The following is a 16,131-nucleotide window of genomic DNA, read 5'->3' on the forward strand; positions in this document are numbered from 1 at the left end:
CTGTTGGAGGTGTTGATATGTTCTTCGTAACTCATTAAAGGGGAGGGGGAGTCAAGCAGAGGGTCTTGGACAATAAAAATTAATCACCTAAAGGCATAACACAATAGCCAAGGCCTATCCGGACATGAGCTAATCAATTACCTTTTGTGGAACACTCAATTAATATGGAGATAGCGGTTAAGTGATTGGGATCACCTTTCTTTAAATGTCTTTTATTATAAAGCTTTGAAGCCCAATAAAAACTAACCCCTTATTCTTTTAAATTCAAGGCCTGTCAGATTGAGTTCTTTATAATCAGCACACAATTAGTACGTTCATCCTTATAAATTTCAAAAAACCCTGTTATAATCAACCAAGGAATAGGGAAAAGAGGGGAAGCCCTTGTACCCATCTACACCTGGTTCACTAACGTCCTTTCCAGAAGAAAATCTGCTGTCCTTACCTGGTCTGGCCTACATGTGCTACATGGCAACCCACCTCCAGTATCAGGAGCTTAAAGGAGATAATGAAAGACAAGCTCCAAAAGCTTATGGTATTTGCTACCAAATAAACCTGTTGGACTTTAACCTGGTGTTGTGAGACTTCTTACTGTGCCAACATGTGACTCCAGAGCTACAGCAATGTGGTTGACTCTCAAATGCCCTCTTAACAAGGACAACTAGGGATGGGCAATAAATGCTGGCCAGCCAGCGAAGCCCATGCCCCACAAATATATAAAAACACAACACTATCCAGTGACAGGTTCTGAAAACTGTACAGTGATAGGTGAAAAAATGAGGGCAACGTTTGGGCTCAGTTGTATTCCCTCTCATGGTCAATAAAGCCTCTAAGGTTACAATTGAGAAATGGCTTCTGAGAGAAACCAAATAGCATCTCTCATCTGTGGAAGTGGAATTACAGGACTACAGTCAAGGGGGTAGGCAAGAAAGTGGAATTATGGCCACAATCAGATCATAATTTATCAAATGGCGGGGTGGGCTTGAATTGTACTCCAAGCCTGATGCTTTTGCACATCAAATTTGGCAAAGATCGATAGAATTATTAGCAGCCTTTGGGTCAGTTCAATAATCCTCATTCCTCCAGATTTCAGGATTCCTGGATTTGTGTAACTATTGAATGTTAGAGAACATTTTAAATCTATTTCAGAAAATTTTGGCTATGAACTAGAAGGGAGATGTACAGGTGCTGGTTCCAACTGTTTTCCTGCCTGTCTGGAGTGAAAAGGAAACCTCCAGTATCAGGAGCTTAAAGGAGATAACAAAAGACTACACATTTTATAAAATTCATATCCATTGGTTAGATTCAATCTAATCAAAAAATTCTTCATTTCTAGTGGTAGAAATCACCACTTCAATGGTGAAAATGTGACTGTGAATTGAAATATGGAAACTATCGCATGAGAGACACCCTGGTTAGATTTTTAAGTATAACATTAACTTACTGTCTTTGAGTAGAATTTCACAAAAATGCAAAATTCCAACAGAAAGCAAGGTCAACTCAAAACTACACCTTCAGTCACTCGGCTGCTCACTGTGAAGGAATTGAACAAACAGGAGTCCCATCATACCTAGCTCCTCTTCTGAATTCCACCGTTGCTGCTCCTCAGCTGTGAGACCCTCCACCGTTATATTCTGTTCCATCTGCTGAGGATTCTGGGAGTAGCCGTACCAGCCTCCCCATCCAGGGAACCAAGACTGCAGGTACTGGATCATACCACTGCGATTCCCATGCATAGGTTCGGAGCGTGAGGAAGAACCCAGAGGTTCTGTTGGCGGCTCACGCAGGCTCTACCAGAATGATCAAAAAGAAGGCATGTATAAACCTCTGGTGATTTCCAAAAGTATTTTCTGTGTGAACTTAAAGCAGCCCTAAAATGATGAACAATTATATAACTGGTATGGACGGCAACTTCAATTTTTGTTACATGCCATAATTATAAGCGGTATCCCACTCGCCAGCCACTCTAAGAAATGCTTCAACACATTGCACCATGGTAAAATGGGGCTGCACTACAGCTCCCCACATGCCGTGCTCCTGATTTCAAATTGGCTCGTCCCAGTAGCTTTCCTGTAAAGGCCTGCATTGCGAACTCTAGGACTAATGTTTCTATTAAAGCTCTATATTCTAGTTTGAATAGTTTATTCCATTGCTATATGCATTCCCCTTCTTTCACTTCCTCGACAGCGAGGAGGAAAAGCGCTGAATGTGAACTTTGGCAACATCCCATGATCATCCATGAACGGAAAACCGCAGAAACACAATATATAAATCAAGGTTCATATAGTTAAGACAGTAGCCAGATAACCCTGCTCCCAAGTTTCACCGGTTGCTCAGTGTACAAGAGACCTGGGCTGATGCACACATTTTGCTTCTCTGTTCCCAACTTCTAGCAGCAGGCATTATTCTCACCATTTGCTGGAACGTTAGTGGCAGCACCTTTTTATCTAGAGGATCCGACATCATAGAATCATAGAAACCCTACAGTGCAGAAGGAGGCCATTCGGCCCATTGAGTCTGCACCGACCACAATCCCACCCAGGCCCTACCCCCCACATATTTTACCCGCTAATCCCTCTAACCTACGCATCCCAGGACTCTAAGGGACAATTTTTAACCTGGCCAATCAACCTAACCCGCACATCTTTGGACTGTGGGAGGAAACCGGAGCACCCGGAGGAAACCCACGCGGACACGAGGAGAATGTGCAAACTCCACACAGACAGTGACCTGAGCCGGGAATCGAACCCGGGATCCTGGAGCTGTGAAGCAGCAGTGCTAACCACTGTGCTACCGTGCCGCCCAAGATTAACAGTCTGTAGAACAAGATACTGAAAAATCTAATTTGTTGCATGTGATTGCCCAATACAGACTGCACAATTTCTAACTTCATTGCTGTGTTAGTGCAAGCCTACTTGTGACAATAATAAATAAAACATTCCTACTCAAAATCTCATACCCATGTCCAGAGAGCTTAGGCACATATCGAAAAAGCCTAGGTTCAGGGACCCTGAAGGGTACTGCTCAGTATCACTCGATAAAACTGCACAGTTTACCACAATTGGTAACTTCCTTGTTGCTTGGCTCACTGAGGTAGGGGTATCTCAGGCCAAGTGGGAAGCACCCAAGACAAGTCTACCCCTCCCAAGATGCTTTAGCGAAGCAGGCTGGTTGGTCAATTACATGATGTGTAGATGCCCAGCGTTGGACTGGGGTAAGCACAGTAAAAAGTCTCACATGCACGATCTTCTTGGAGATCCTCTCCACTGGAGCACTTGAGACTTCTTACTGGTCAATTACAGACAGTGCTTTGTAATACTGGGAGCCTTCATGGCTCAGGTATTGGATTATTGAGTCGATCACTCAATAACATGATCTTGATTTTCATCTTGGAATGATTAAGTTCCAACTGAGAGAGACTGCAACTTAGCCATGGATGGATGAAGTTACTTCTTTTTTTATTATACATTGGTTTAATCCCAAAACACAAATATACATAAAGGAGAATCTTTACTCCCAAATCCTGACCTCTGCAAGCGTATCTTGCTTCTTGAACCGTTCATATACAATCTCTCGCAGGATTTTCAACTCCTCAAATGTCTGTTCATCCTCAATTCGCTCCAACTCCTGTTAATTAAAAGCAGCACAATACCAAACTACATTAGTCAGAATGAGATGAGGGGGATAGGCCAAAAATATGATTTCTCTAAGGCTTCCCTCGATTACTCCTACTTTCCTACCAAATATAAAATGAAGCATTTTATCAACTTGACAAGGTCACGAATACCAAAGCATAAAATCCTAGCAATTTAAAACAAAATTGGTCATTATCAGATCTTCAATGGGAGTAAATTAATTGAGATGCATAACGAGTGGTTGATCTGGTATCACCAGATCCTGCAAAGCACACCTCAAAGGATCATCACTAGCAGTGCCATGTGCAAAGACAGGACATTTCCATTATCCCTTCAGCAGCACTCAACAGAAATACATCAGCATTGCACTGCTGGTAACAAGCAGATTGTCCTTCTCTGAACCAAAATAATCGCCCACATTCCAGCCCATAAAATCGACCTGATTGACAATGAATGCTGGGGAGTTCAATGTGTTGGCCAAGTCCCCCCTGTATCCCTTATTTACACACTAAACAAACTCATATTCCCAATGGAAGCACAAACTACACCTGACAACACCAACCCTAGCACAAACCCTCTGCCTGACATACAAGCTTCACCTCCCCTCCAAACAAACCAATGTGTCCTCCAAGCAAGCCCCAAGCATACACTCATACATTAACTGCTGTCCCTGAACTCCTAAAATATTGGAGTTGTTAAACTAATGAAATGAATGAGAAATTCCCACAGAAGATTATGTCACCTCATCTTCAAAAGAATTCAGGCTTCCTTTCAGCTTATGATGGTATTTTTCTGTATACAATACAGCATCTCTTGCTCGTTGCAATAAAAACATCCAGTTTAATCGTCTCCTCTGTTCACGAATCTCAGCAAGATTTGCATTCAGGGCGAAATTCCACCACTCGCGTGAACTATTTACAAGGATAAAATGAATGTATAGAATAGAATTTTCCAACAACATTATCAAAGTCCTTTACCAAGAAACCCTACAGAATGAATTCTACTTAGGCATACATAAAATAAAGAGTTGATCTCCTGTGTCACTGCACACAAGGAGTGGAATTTTGAGTTTGGATGATAGTGTAAAATGGACATTATCAGACCTTCAGTCGGAATATAAATCAATTGAGATGCATAATGGGTGGTTGATCTGGTACCACCAGTTTTACACTACACCTCAAAGCAAAATTATGCCCCCTCCCTGGGAGTCAAGACCAAGAGTAACTTTCAGATAATGGAGGGTTAGAGAAGAAAACGTGCCAGAATGTGCAGATGAAAAGCCATACACACTGTTGTTACTTTATGCTTTAAATTACTATTTGCAACACAAACTGCCTTTGCAAATAAATCATGCTGTCGTGACACCCTCTTAACAATGGTAATATTGCAGAGGCAATTTCCACTATAATCGTGGCTATAGGAATTTATATGGAAAAGAAATGATGGCAAGAACATGCAGACTCAAGATAGAATAGATTGGATTGTAAAAAAACTGAATTCCTCAGTGAGATGCAACAGTCAATTAGACCCAAGTGGCCATTCTGAGTAGCACAAGACAATGAGATCTCCTCGGATCTCCTCAGATGTACTGCAGGCAATGTGTGGTATGTTGAAGGTCAACTATAAGCCAGTCAGCATCAGGCACGACTAGTGTGCTTCATATTCTACATCACTCTAGTCTATCCAGCCTGAAATAGCTGCCAACATGGGATTTAAATAATAAAAACTGGAATGTAGAAGAATCTCCATAAGTAACTACTTACCACTTGTAATCCTCCAGTTATTGTTCACTACTTTTCTTTCTTCTCCCAAAGGTGCAAAACTCACACTGGAGTATAGTCCTATGAGCACCATTAGCTGTCCAGAATGAGTACTTTTATGTACACATCTAGATTATGGGTGTCAGAAGACTGTTTGACTGTGGGGGCATCAAAGCCAAGCCCAATCCAGGTGTCGTCTGACATCCACACACTGCAGGAATCAATGGATACCAGTCAGGAACACAAACCCTGAGCGATCTACCTCACTGCAAGCCCAAGGCAACTAAGGCCAATTTTAAAACCCTGAAGTCTGCTGTCACTGCTGAGATCCATTTACCTCAGCACAGTCTGGCTACTGAAACTTGTACCTTCCTGGTCTATTATGGCTCAGTAGTACAGCAATGTGTTTTTATTCACAGAAGACGGTTGTCAGAGTTTGCACATTCTCCTCGTGTCTGCGTGGGTTTCCTCCGGGTGCTCCGGTTTCTTCCCACAGTCCAAAGATGTGCGGGTTAGGTTGATTGACCATACTAAAAATTGCCCTTAGTGTCCTGGGGTGCATAGGTTAGAGATTAGTGGGTAAATATGTAGGGATATGGGGGTAGGTCCTGTGTGGGATTATGGTCGGTGCAGACTCGATGGGCTGAGTGGCCTCTTTCTGTACTGTAGGGTTTCTATGATCTATGACTTGTTGGATACAATGATGTTTGCAATTTGTAGTTTTACAATGAAGAATCATTACACTTCACTTTTCCACAGACTTTCAATCAGCTATTTTGGTACAATCTACAGGAGACCTGGAATATGTGTGAACAGATCAGGCAACTCTGTATCTCCATAATTAGCCAATTTGAAGAATCCTTACTAAGGCACGCAGTCCAAACTAGGAAATATGAGCTAAAATAGTCAATTCAAAGCTTAGTCATGTGTAGAAACTGAAATAAAGACAGGGAAAGAAATATGGGATGAAGAGAGGGAAATAAGAGATGGGGGGAAAAAAAATAAAAATATTTTTAAAAATCTCCAACGATAATTAAGGTCTGAAGGAATGGGACTTTGCACCTGTAAAAGTTAATTTTCAGTAGCAGAAAGATTGTTTAACAGTAATTAAGACTTACCATGCAGCTAAAACGTTACTAATGCTGAAACCAAAAGAGAAAATGCTGGAAAATCTCAGCAGGTCTGGCAGCATCTGTAAGGAGAGAAAAGAGTGACGTTTCGAGTCCAGATGACCCTTTGCCAAAGCTTTGACAAAGGGTCATCTGGACTCGAAACGTCAGCTCTTTTCTCTCCTTACAGATGCTGCCAGACCTGCTGAGATTTTCCAGCATTTTCTCTTTTGGTTTCAGATTCCAGCACCCGCAGTAATTTGCTTTTATTACCAATGCTGAAATGGACATGCCCTAACTTACTCTGATGGTTTTGCTGGCTATCTATCACATTAATACAGCAAAGTTCACATGTCAATGTTGAGCTTCCTGGCAAGCTACTGGAATAGGGAAACATCTGAAGAGCAGGGGGCAACTTGGGACAATAATCTCCTGACTTCCAAGTTTAATTGCATGTGTGCAGTTGCCAGATGCAGTTATGCTCTTTACACTTTAAAAGCCGAGGGCGCTGACAGCCTCACCGTTATATTTACTGCCTGCTCCTGACCACTTTTTAAAATTTCATCACACATTTCTGTGCTAATCAAAGAATTGAAAAGTGGTGCAATTTCTACGTTGGTGAAAGGGGTATCTAAGCTGATTTTACTGTTGTTTTGAGAACAAAATAATTGCAGTATGTAGGAGCAGATTGTGACAATTGTAGCAGGGCGCAACACAATTCTGTAAACCATGAGGGAAAAGGCTCAACTATCTATTGAAATCACACAGACGCCTACACGAAATTACAACCTTGAAAACACCTGGGTGTTGCGTTTCCCCACAGTGTCGCTCACAAGCGGAGGAATGCATTTAACTGAACAGCTCATCTTTTGTTTTTGTTTGCATTTTCTTGGGACAAGGAGGCAGCATCATACTAGTTTTGCTCATGCTTTCAAGCTTCTACGCACAGATCACCACTGATGCCATTCTAGGTGTGAGGGTCAACATATTTCCTCCCCAGTTGAACAAGGTCACGCATGACTGCGGAAGCAGTGAAATAAGTCAATTCACTTTACTTATAGAAGTCAAAAGAAATATTAATCAGAAGGGAGATTTACTTTGATTTAATGGGAACTTTTGGTCTCCATTTTCTTAGCTGGAGTTGTCGCTCTTTCCTTTCCATTTCTTTCAGGAATGTCATCAATTGCTGGTACTGTACCTGGGCACACAAGAGGGGGACACGAAATTAAGCAACCAGCTCAAAGGTATATCCAAAAGAGGCAAAAGGACTGTTTGTAAAAACGGAACATCATTTACAAGCTACATCTCTGATTTTGTTTTAAAACAGCAGGTTGTACTTCACATGAAATGTAGATCACCACCATTACCAGGGTTACAATTAAAAACGTGTTACTACGAAGCATCTATAACATTCCAAAGGACTGATATCAAACAGATGTTCGGGCAAATGACCAAATGTTTGGGCAGAAATGTGGGTTTTAAGGAGCCTCTTAAAGGAGAGGCGTAGGCAGAAGTGAAGAAAATTCAACAGCTTAGCACCTTGCAGCTAAAGGCACAACTGCCAAGGGTGGGGTGATTAAAATTGGGGATGTGCAAGACATGGAGGAACACATCCATCTTGGCAAGTTATAGGGCTGGAGGATGTAGGAAGGGGTGAGGCCTTGAAAGGATTTATAAACAAGGATGAGAATTTTAAAATCAAGGCATTACTTAACCAAGAGCCAGTGTAGGGTCAGCAAGCACAGAGATGAAGGTGAACGGGACTGGAGTTAAGTTACGGACTGCAAAGCTTTGGAAGAGTTTAAGTTTATGGAACATGGAAAGCTGGTGAAGAGTACATTAAAATAGTCAAGAATGAAGATTACAAACGCATGGCTGAGAGCTTTGGCAGATGAGCTGCTGCAGATGCAGAGTCAAGCAATTTTATGGAAGTATATTTAGATGGACTTAGTGACGGTGCTGTTATAGTGGAGGAAATTCCTGCTCTTCCGTTACTGGATGACAGGCAAGCAGTCTGACAATTTACAGCCAGGGGAGAGATCAAGAGAGGTGGGTGAGTATATCTGGCTGTCTGAGTGCTTATGCAAAACAGAAAGTTTGTTGCTTTTAGATGAAGTCACGGAGGCGCAGCATTTGGATGACAAGTAGTAGGAAGCTGATATGCCCTGGTTGTTGGTGGTGAGGCGGGTGGCTTCAGGGAATCACAGGTAACTGTGCAGGAGTGAGAAGAAAAGCTACTGCAGGTGATACACTTGTGTCCCACTGGATAGTTAAGAATGGGAATCAGGTGGGTCCAGTTCCACCCAGCTGGATGACAGAGTTGGAGAAGGATTGTTCGGTCGACCTTGTGAAAGATTGCAGACAGGTCAAGAAAGATGGAGAGGGGGTGTTTACCTTTGTCGGTCACATAGGATGTCATTTGTGGCTTTGATTAGAGGTGTTCTGGCACAATAGGAGGGCAGGAAATCTGATTGGAGCCATTTATAAAAATGGAATTCCTAAAGATAATCTCAGATTTGGGAGGTGACGGAATGTTCTAGGACCTTGGAGAAGAAAGGGCGGTTGTTTGCAAGGACAGAGGGAAGATGGGATCATGGGTTGATCTGTAGATTAGAGGTTAATAATGGTAGAGTTGAAGAGAATGGGTAGACAGTATCTGAGGGGAGAGGACAATTAACAACATCAGCTAACATGGAGGCCATGAATCGAATTAGAGTAGTCAGCGATTTATTGGAAATAACAGTAGAGGAACGTGGATCTCATGGACGAGGTGAGCTTGGTGATGAGGGCATGAGGGGAGATAGGAAATAAACTAAATAAATATGCAAGTTCAGGGTTATACGCTGGGGGACCCTGATAGGAACTTTGGCCTGGTGGGCAGCTGAATAGCTGGTCTCAATTTTAGTGACAAAGCCCATAAGATCATTAGATTTGATGGAGGTGAAGGTGGAGGAGACAGGGAAGAGAGGTTTAAGACGACCGTTTGCAGTACAGAAAAAAAAATAGCAACTGCTTGAGTTTTAAATACTCAGCGCAGACCCAAGTGCACTTTCAACCCAGAATTATGTCCCAGGTTGAAGTGGCAGGCCAGCCTTAATGCTGTTAATTCCCTTAATGCGCAAACCACCCTGCAAACAAAATTAGTCAACCAACAAAACATATCTCTAACAGCACAATTCTGCTCTGTCTAACCAGGATGAAGAGACAGATAAAAATTTATGCTTTCTCACTCATGAGAGAGGATGTGTTCTGCTAGAAGCTTTTTAGTCTCCATCTAACAGTTAGTATTAATCCCACTTTGGTCTTGATTTTCTTAATTTTTCTGGTCCTCCTGCGTTGCATCTATGCCATCCATCATGCATCCTCGTCACTGTATCCTCATCACATCACGCCATTTTACAGACATGGCTTCCCAGGATGTCCAACCTGGGACTCTGTCTCCCCTTTCCCTTCAAGTTACTGGTTTTTAAAAGGAAAGTTTGGCATCCCAAAGATGTGCGGGTTAGGTTGATTGGCCATGCTAAAATTGACCTTAGTGTCCTGAGATGCGGAGGTTAGAGGGATTAGTGGGTAAATATGTAGGGATATGGGGGTTGGGCCTGGGTGGGATTGAGGTCGGTGCAGACTCGATGGGCCGATTGGCCTCTTTCTGTGCTGTAGGGTTTCTATGATTTTATGATCACCTAACTGTTACTTGCTGAGCTACCTTGTCTTTTCTCCTACTCTTTAAACTTTGGTCCTTCACCTATGAAGTCGCCATTTTAAGGGGTGGGTGTCAATGGTGCTCCTGTTGGTTACACTGTGTTACACCAAGTTCTAAGGGCAATATTGCCCCATCTTTACAGCTGGGAAGCAGTAACATAAAGCACAGAAGATGAACAGATCATCTTGCCCGTGGATATTTTAGCCAATATTGTAAAATTCCAAATGCTTCCCTAGTCTCTGAACTTTGTGACTTACCTGTGATAGTTTTAATGGAATTGTCTTCAGCTTGACATCACACTCAATGCGTGGAGTGTTCCGGGAGCGCAAGGGTTCTTTGGTTCCATTCCTCTTTAACAGTGCGGAGGCACAGACTGGTTCCAGTATGTACTTGTGGTCTCTGTTTTCCAGGAAATAATCCATCGCTTCCTGTAAAGTTGAAATAATATACGAGGTACAAATATATTAATTACTTTATTCCAATGTCATTCAGACCTTAGTCACAGGAATTCTTATTAAACTTATATTTTTACTCAATGAAGAAAAATCTGACAACTATTTATTCAAGCCACTCATCCGTTTTCACAAAAGAAAATATTAGCCTCAGTTGAATTTTAATGATGTCTCTCCCCAATTTTCTTATCTGTGTGGAAACCCTTGGCAGTCACCAAGATAGGCAATGAAGGAGACATCGAACCACTATCATTCTGGTGTAGATCCATTTTAAGGGGACAAAGATAATTGAAAACTAGCCTGAAAGCCATAAGATCCGAGAAATTATATTACCAGCAAAATCTGCATTTGAAGCAGTTCTTATTCTGGTTTGGAGTGATAAGGCTATTTCCTGCGGAGGACACTAACATGTTAGTGTTCCCATCAGTAACAACATCCCAATGGCCTCACAGAAGGGGGGACCTTAATCAAGGGTTTCCACTAAAGTCAAAACATTTCTGTTTTTGAAACAAATTTCAAAGATAATTCCGCAGTCATTAATATTTTCTCCCAAAAAATGAGAGAGTACTTTAAATTAAATAATACTCACATTGAACCTCACTGCCTCAAGGAGTTTAAAGCTGCTCAATATTTAATAAACCATACTTTTACCCTGTTAGAAAGTACATGTGTCAAAATTGGCTGAGTTTAGAACTACTTTATTTGGGATGTTAACCACAGTCAAAATAGCCTGTTGGCACCACCTGTCTAGACACACTGATAAAAAGTGACCACTGGGGTGTGGTAATGCAGAGTGGATAGCATCGAAAGCAATGCACCCCAATATGGGTCAGCATCTTTAGGAGAGAGAAGGAAACGTGGAAAAACAGACATAAATATTAGTACTAATGTTGTGAACTTACAAAGTTATAAGCCTATCATAATGCACACTTCATTTTTATCTATCCCTTTAAGGCTGTTACGAATATTACAATAATGTCTTGGGAGTTTATTTTTATCTATTATCATCACAAGTAGGCTTACATTAACACTGCAATGAAGTTATTATGAAAATCTCCTAGTCGCGCACTCTGGCGCCTGTTCGGGTACACTGGGGGAGAATTTAGCATGGCCAATCCACCTAACCAGCACGTCTTTTGGACTGTGGGAGGGAACCCATGCAGACATGGGGAGAACGTGCAGACTCTGCACAGACAGTGACCCAAGCCGGGAATCGAAGCCAGGTGCCTGGTGCTGTGAGGCAGCAGTGCTAACCACTGTGCCACCTGTTTAGTCTAGCCCTGGAATATTTCATTCATTAAGCCTAACCTGCATGAGTTTTCCAATGCACAACTCACTGTTAAAGAAGGTGTTCTCTTGCCTAGCCAACCAAACCATTCCTCATGATTAATTCAGTGACAGTTGATGCAAACAAATAGACTGCACAGCTTCACCCAGCTGCAACATCACAATAGGAAGACCATCAGCAAATGACTGCAAGACTGCTCGAGCAAAGAACTGTTGCGAACACCATCGATTTTATGGTTTTGTGACAATATTCAATTGGAGAGGGATTTGTTTTTACCATGACATATTTTACAAAAAAAACTAAATCATTGCTTTAAAGATAGCTACTCAAATGTTTTTACCCTACAATTATTTGTTTGTTTGAGAATACAGGTCAAGCCAAACAATGTAAAACTAAATTAATAACCATTAAATTGCAATTACACATGCTGAGGTCAGAGCAAGTTACATTCACAATTCAGTCCATCCACATTGTCAACCTTAAAACTTCCTTTCAACCAGTTCGCTTTTTGTACCTTTCAACTAACATTTTTTGTTTTTAAAAAAAACAAAAAATGAACAGGTTTGAACCAACAGATTTTTAAAGGCTGGTGACCCTTGAATGATGAATTTTAAAATGACACAGTTGGTGGGTGCAGGATGGAGAATTAAGTTTCCTTGGCATCCACCTCGCCCAATCTCAGATTCATTAAAATGCCAATTTGAGATGAATGCACAGGACTGTGGAATATTTACATACTGCATTAATAAAACAAATCCAAGTCACAATATGCTACTCTTAGATGAAATATAATTGCCCAGGGCATCTCTGATCCCCAAAGGCCAGGTGATGGATAATCTGCCTCTGCTGATGGTTCATACGCTAACGAGGGTGTCAGAATGCGCAGTTCAAAGATGTGGCTGATTTATTAAACTTTTGAGTAAATAAACTTCAAACCTGGAGTTCGGCAGTAGTAATGTCCCCCAATAGCTTACAATCTACAGCCCAGTAAATGCTGAAATCCTCAATCTGTAGTCTCTTCTTTCTTATCGACTTTTCAACCTGCAAGGTAAAAAGAATATGATTAAGTAAAGCAGCAATGTTAATGTTGCAGGACAGCATTTGAGTTATAGATCACAGAACATTTCTGTTAAGTTGACTGCTTTCGACTATCCCTTTCACTACATTACATAGAAATCCATACAAACCTTTTGCAAAGTGCCACACTGTCAACTTGCACAAATGCATGATCTTTTTTCTGCAAGGGATTATCAAGCTGCATTACTCTGATCTGTATAACTGCAAAAGCAAGCACAGTGTGATATGGTAGCCCTTTAATATCACAGGTCGTGAAACAGGGCTTTCTACCAACCAACAACATATAGATCGCGCAAATGTTTGTGGATTGGAGTGTTCCATTATCACATATTCTACAACAGGACAGCATTAAGTGCAGCACATTTGGCATCTGCAATAAGTCTATTTCCAGTACTTAATTTATAAACCAGTGTTTCCCAAATGCTTTCTCCACTGGGACTCCAATTTGAGAATACTAAATTGCTAATTACTAATTGTATCTTTATAAATTTACTTTTCCCTATCTGTGTTTCCCGCTATAAAAAAACAACTCCCCTTGCAGAGGAGGCCAGCTGTTGCTTCAGCTGATCAGAAAGAACCAACATGCATTTGAAAAAGGCAGGTATTGTCTCACGAGCCTGATTTTCTTTTTAAAGAGGTGACTAAAGTAATACAGGAGACAGTCTTGAACTTTTTTTTTAAAACAGAGAGCTCCAGAAAGCATTTAATTAAAGTCCCTCATAGATGAAAACTGAACAACATGGAATTGATGGCAGACTCTTGACCTGGTTAGGAAATAGGCTGAGCAGCAGCAGTCGGAGTATGGATAAGGCACATGTACTCTAATTGTCAGGATTGACCACTGGTGACCCCCTCAAGACTGTGTTTGGCTCAACTCTTCTGCATATTTATTAACTGTGGGATAAAAAGCCACGCATCCAAATTTGCTGATGACACAAGCATTGATGGCATTGTAACCAATGTGGATGGGTGCATAAAATGATAAAGATACATTTACCCACTTTGGTAGCAATAATAGGAAGACAGATTATTATTTGAATAGATGTAAATTGAGAGAGGTAGATACTCAACGAGAGCTTGGTTTCCTCGTGCATCAGCTGTTTGAAAGTAAGCACGCAGGCAGTAAAGAAGACAAATGGTATGTTGGCCTTCATTGCGAGAGGATTTGAGTATAGGGATAGGGATGTTTTGCTGCAATTGTACAGGGTGCTGGTGAAGCCACACCTGGAGTATTATGTGCAGTTTTGGTGTTCTTATCTGAGGAAGGATGTCCTTGCTATAGAGGGAGTACAGCGAAGGTTTACCAGGCTGATTCCTGAGATGGCAGGTCTGTCATATGAGGACAGATTAAGTCAGTTAGGATTATATTCACTGGAGTTTAGAAGAGTGAGAGGGGATCTCATAGAAACTTATAAAATTCCAACAGGGTTAGACAGGATAGAATCAGAAAGAATATTCCCAATGGTGGGGGAAGTTCAGAACTAGGGGTCATAGTTTGAGGATAAGGGGTAAACCTTTTAGAACTGGGGTGAGAAGAAATTTCTTCACCCAGAGGGTGGTGAATGTGAGGAATTCACTACCACAGAATGTAGTTGAGGCCAAACGTTGTCTGATTTCAAGAATAAATTAGATATAGCTCTAGGGGCTAAAGGGATCAAGGGATATGGGGTGGGGGAAAGTGGGATCAGGATATTGAATTTGATGATTAGCCATGATCAAAATGAATGGCAGAGCAGGCTCGAAGGGCCAAATAGCCTACTTCTGCTTCAGTTTCTATATTAATAGATTTACCAAATGAATCTCAATGCATGCCGGTGCAAGGTTAGCCACTGTGGACCTAAAAAGGGTAGAACACAGTACTTTCTAATTGGTGAAAAACTAGTAACAGTGGCAGGCTAAAGGGACTTGGGTCGATGCACATAAATCATTAAAATGACAGCTACAGAAAGTAACCAGAAGGCTAATGGAATGCTGACCTTTAAAACTAAAGAACTAGATACAAGGTCAAGGCTATGCAAAGGTCTAGCTAAACCACACCAAGTACTGAGAGCTGTTCTGGGCACAATACATTGAAGGGAGAGCATTGTAATTTACCAGAATAATACCTGGACTTCAAGGGGGTTAAATTATAAAGTGAGATTACACAAACTAGGGTTTAATTCCTTGGAGTTTACATGGTTAAGGGGCTTTCTGATCAAAGTTTTCAGGATAATATGAGAAACTGATAGAACACAGACAGAAACTATTTCCATTGGTTGAAGTGTCTAAGATTAGAAAGCATATTCTAAATTGATGGTCTTTCAGGATTTGCAGCATTTTGCTTCCGGGAGTGAAGTTGAGAACACTTTTACATGCAAAAGTGTGGTAGAAGTTTGGATCTCTCTTACCCAAACAGCAATTAATGCAAAATCAATTGCTCAGTGTATATCTGAACTTGATAGCTTTTGCTGGCCAAAGGTGTTGATGGATAGGGAGAAAACGCGGGCATAGGAAGTTAGGTCACAGATCAATCTGAATTCACTGAATGGCAGAACGCCCTTGAGGGATTAAGGCCTACTCTCATTCCAATGTTGAAAAAAAGATCTAAAGCACTGTGCATTCTTTGAAACTGCTGGCCACCAAGAAAGCTAATTTATTTGCAGTTGCTTCTGTTTATATCAATGGTCCAGACAGAAATCTGATGATTATTTATTTAGCAAGTGGATATGACTTGTTAACATTAAAATATGATTGGGTCAGATTGGTATATTGGATAAATATTGAATTCAATGCCCCTAGCTATTCATCTTAAATTACTAATTTTAGACTGGCTTAGAAAAGTAATTCTGATTTACAATTTTCATTAAGAATAGATGGGAAAATTAAACAGCTCATGGCACTATATTTATAGCAGGCAACAGCATGCATATATAGTCCACTCAGATTTAACTTCCATTACATACAGGATGGCCTGCAGCATGCACGCCTCACTGTACTCGAGCTATGTTTGGAATTAACAGTTCCTTCACTGTCACCGACTCAAAAACCTGGAACTTTCTCCCTAACAGCAATACGGGCATATATGGAGTGCAGCAGTCAATGTAGTGGCTCACTGCCACATTCTCTCGTAC

The 16,131-nt window shown here is 41.2% G+C and overlaps 1 protein-coding gene across 6 annotated transcripts in view; it reads right to left on the reverse strand.

The window, feature by feature from the left end:
• Window positions 1–16,131, reverse strand: part of vps13d (vacuolar protein sorting 13 homolog D) — a 270,660-nt gene that overhangs the window by 238,914 nt on the left and 15,615 nt on the right. For all 6 annotated transcript variants that reach the window (XM_078239047.1, XM_078239044.1, XM_078239046.1 and 3 more), the window contains exons 6-11: window positions 12,881–12,985; window positions 10,462–10,632; window positions 7,599–7,699; window positions 4,375–4,543; window positions 3,526–3,624; window positions 1,568–1,787 (exon numbers count right to left, since the gene is read on the reverse strand). In XM_078239047.1, coding sequence (XP_078095173.1) covers window positions 1,568–1,787; window positions 3,526–3,624; window positions 4,375–4,543; window positions 7,599–7,699; window positions 10,462–10,632; window positions 12,881–12,985 — 865 coding nt within the window. The remainder of the gene's footprint in view (window positions 1–1,567; window positions 1,788–3,525; window positions 3,625–4,374; window positions 4,544–7,598; window positions 7,700–10,461; window positions 10,633–12,880; window positions 12,986–16,131) is intronic.

Source organism: Mustelus asterias, chromosome 22, assembly GCF_964213995.1.
Source record: "Mustelus asterias chromosome 22, sMusAst1.hap1.1, whole genome shotgun sequence".
NCBI lineage: Eukaryota > Metazoa > Chordata > Chondrichthyes > Carcharhiniformes > Triakidae > Mustelus > Mustelus asterias.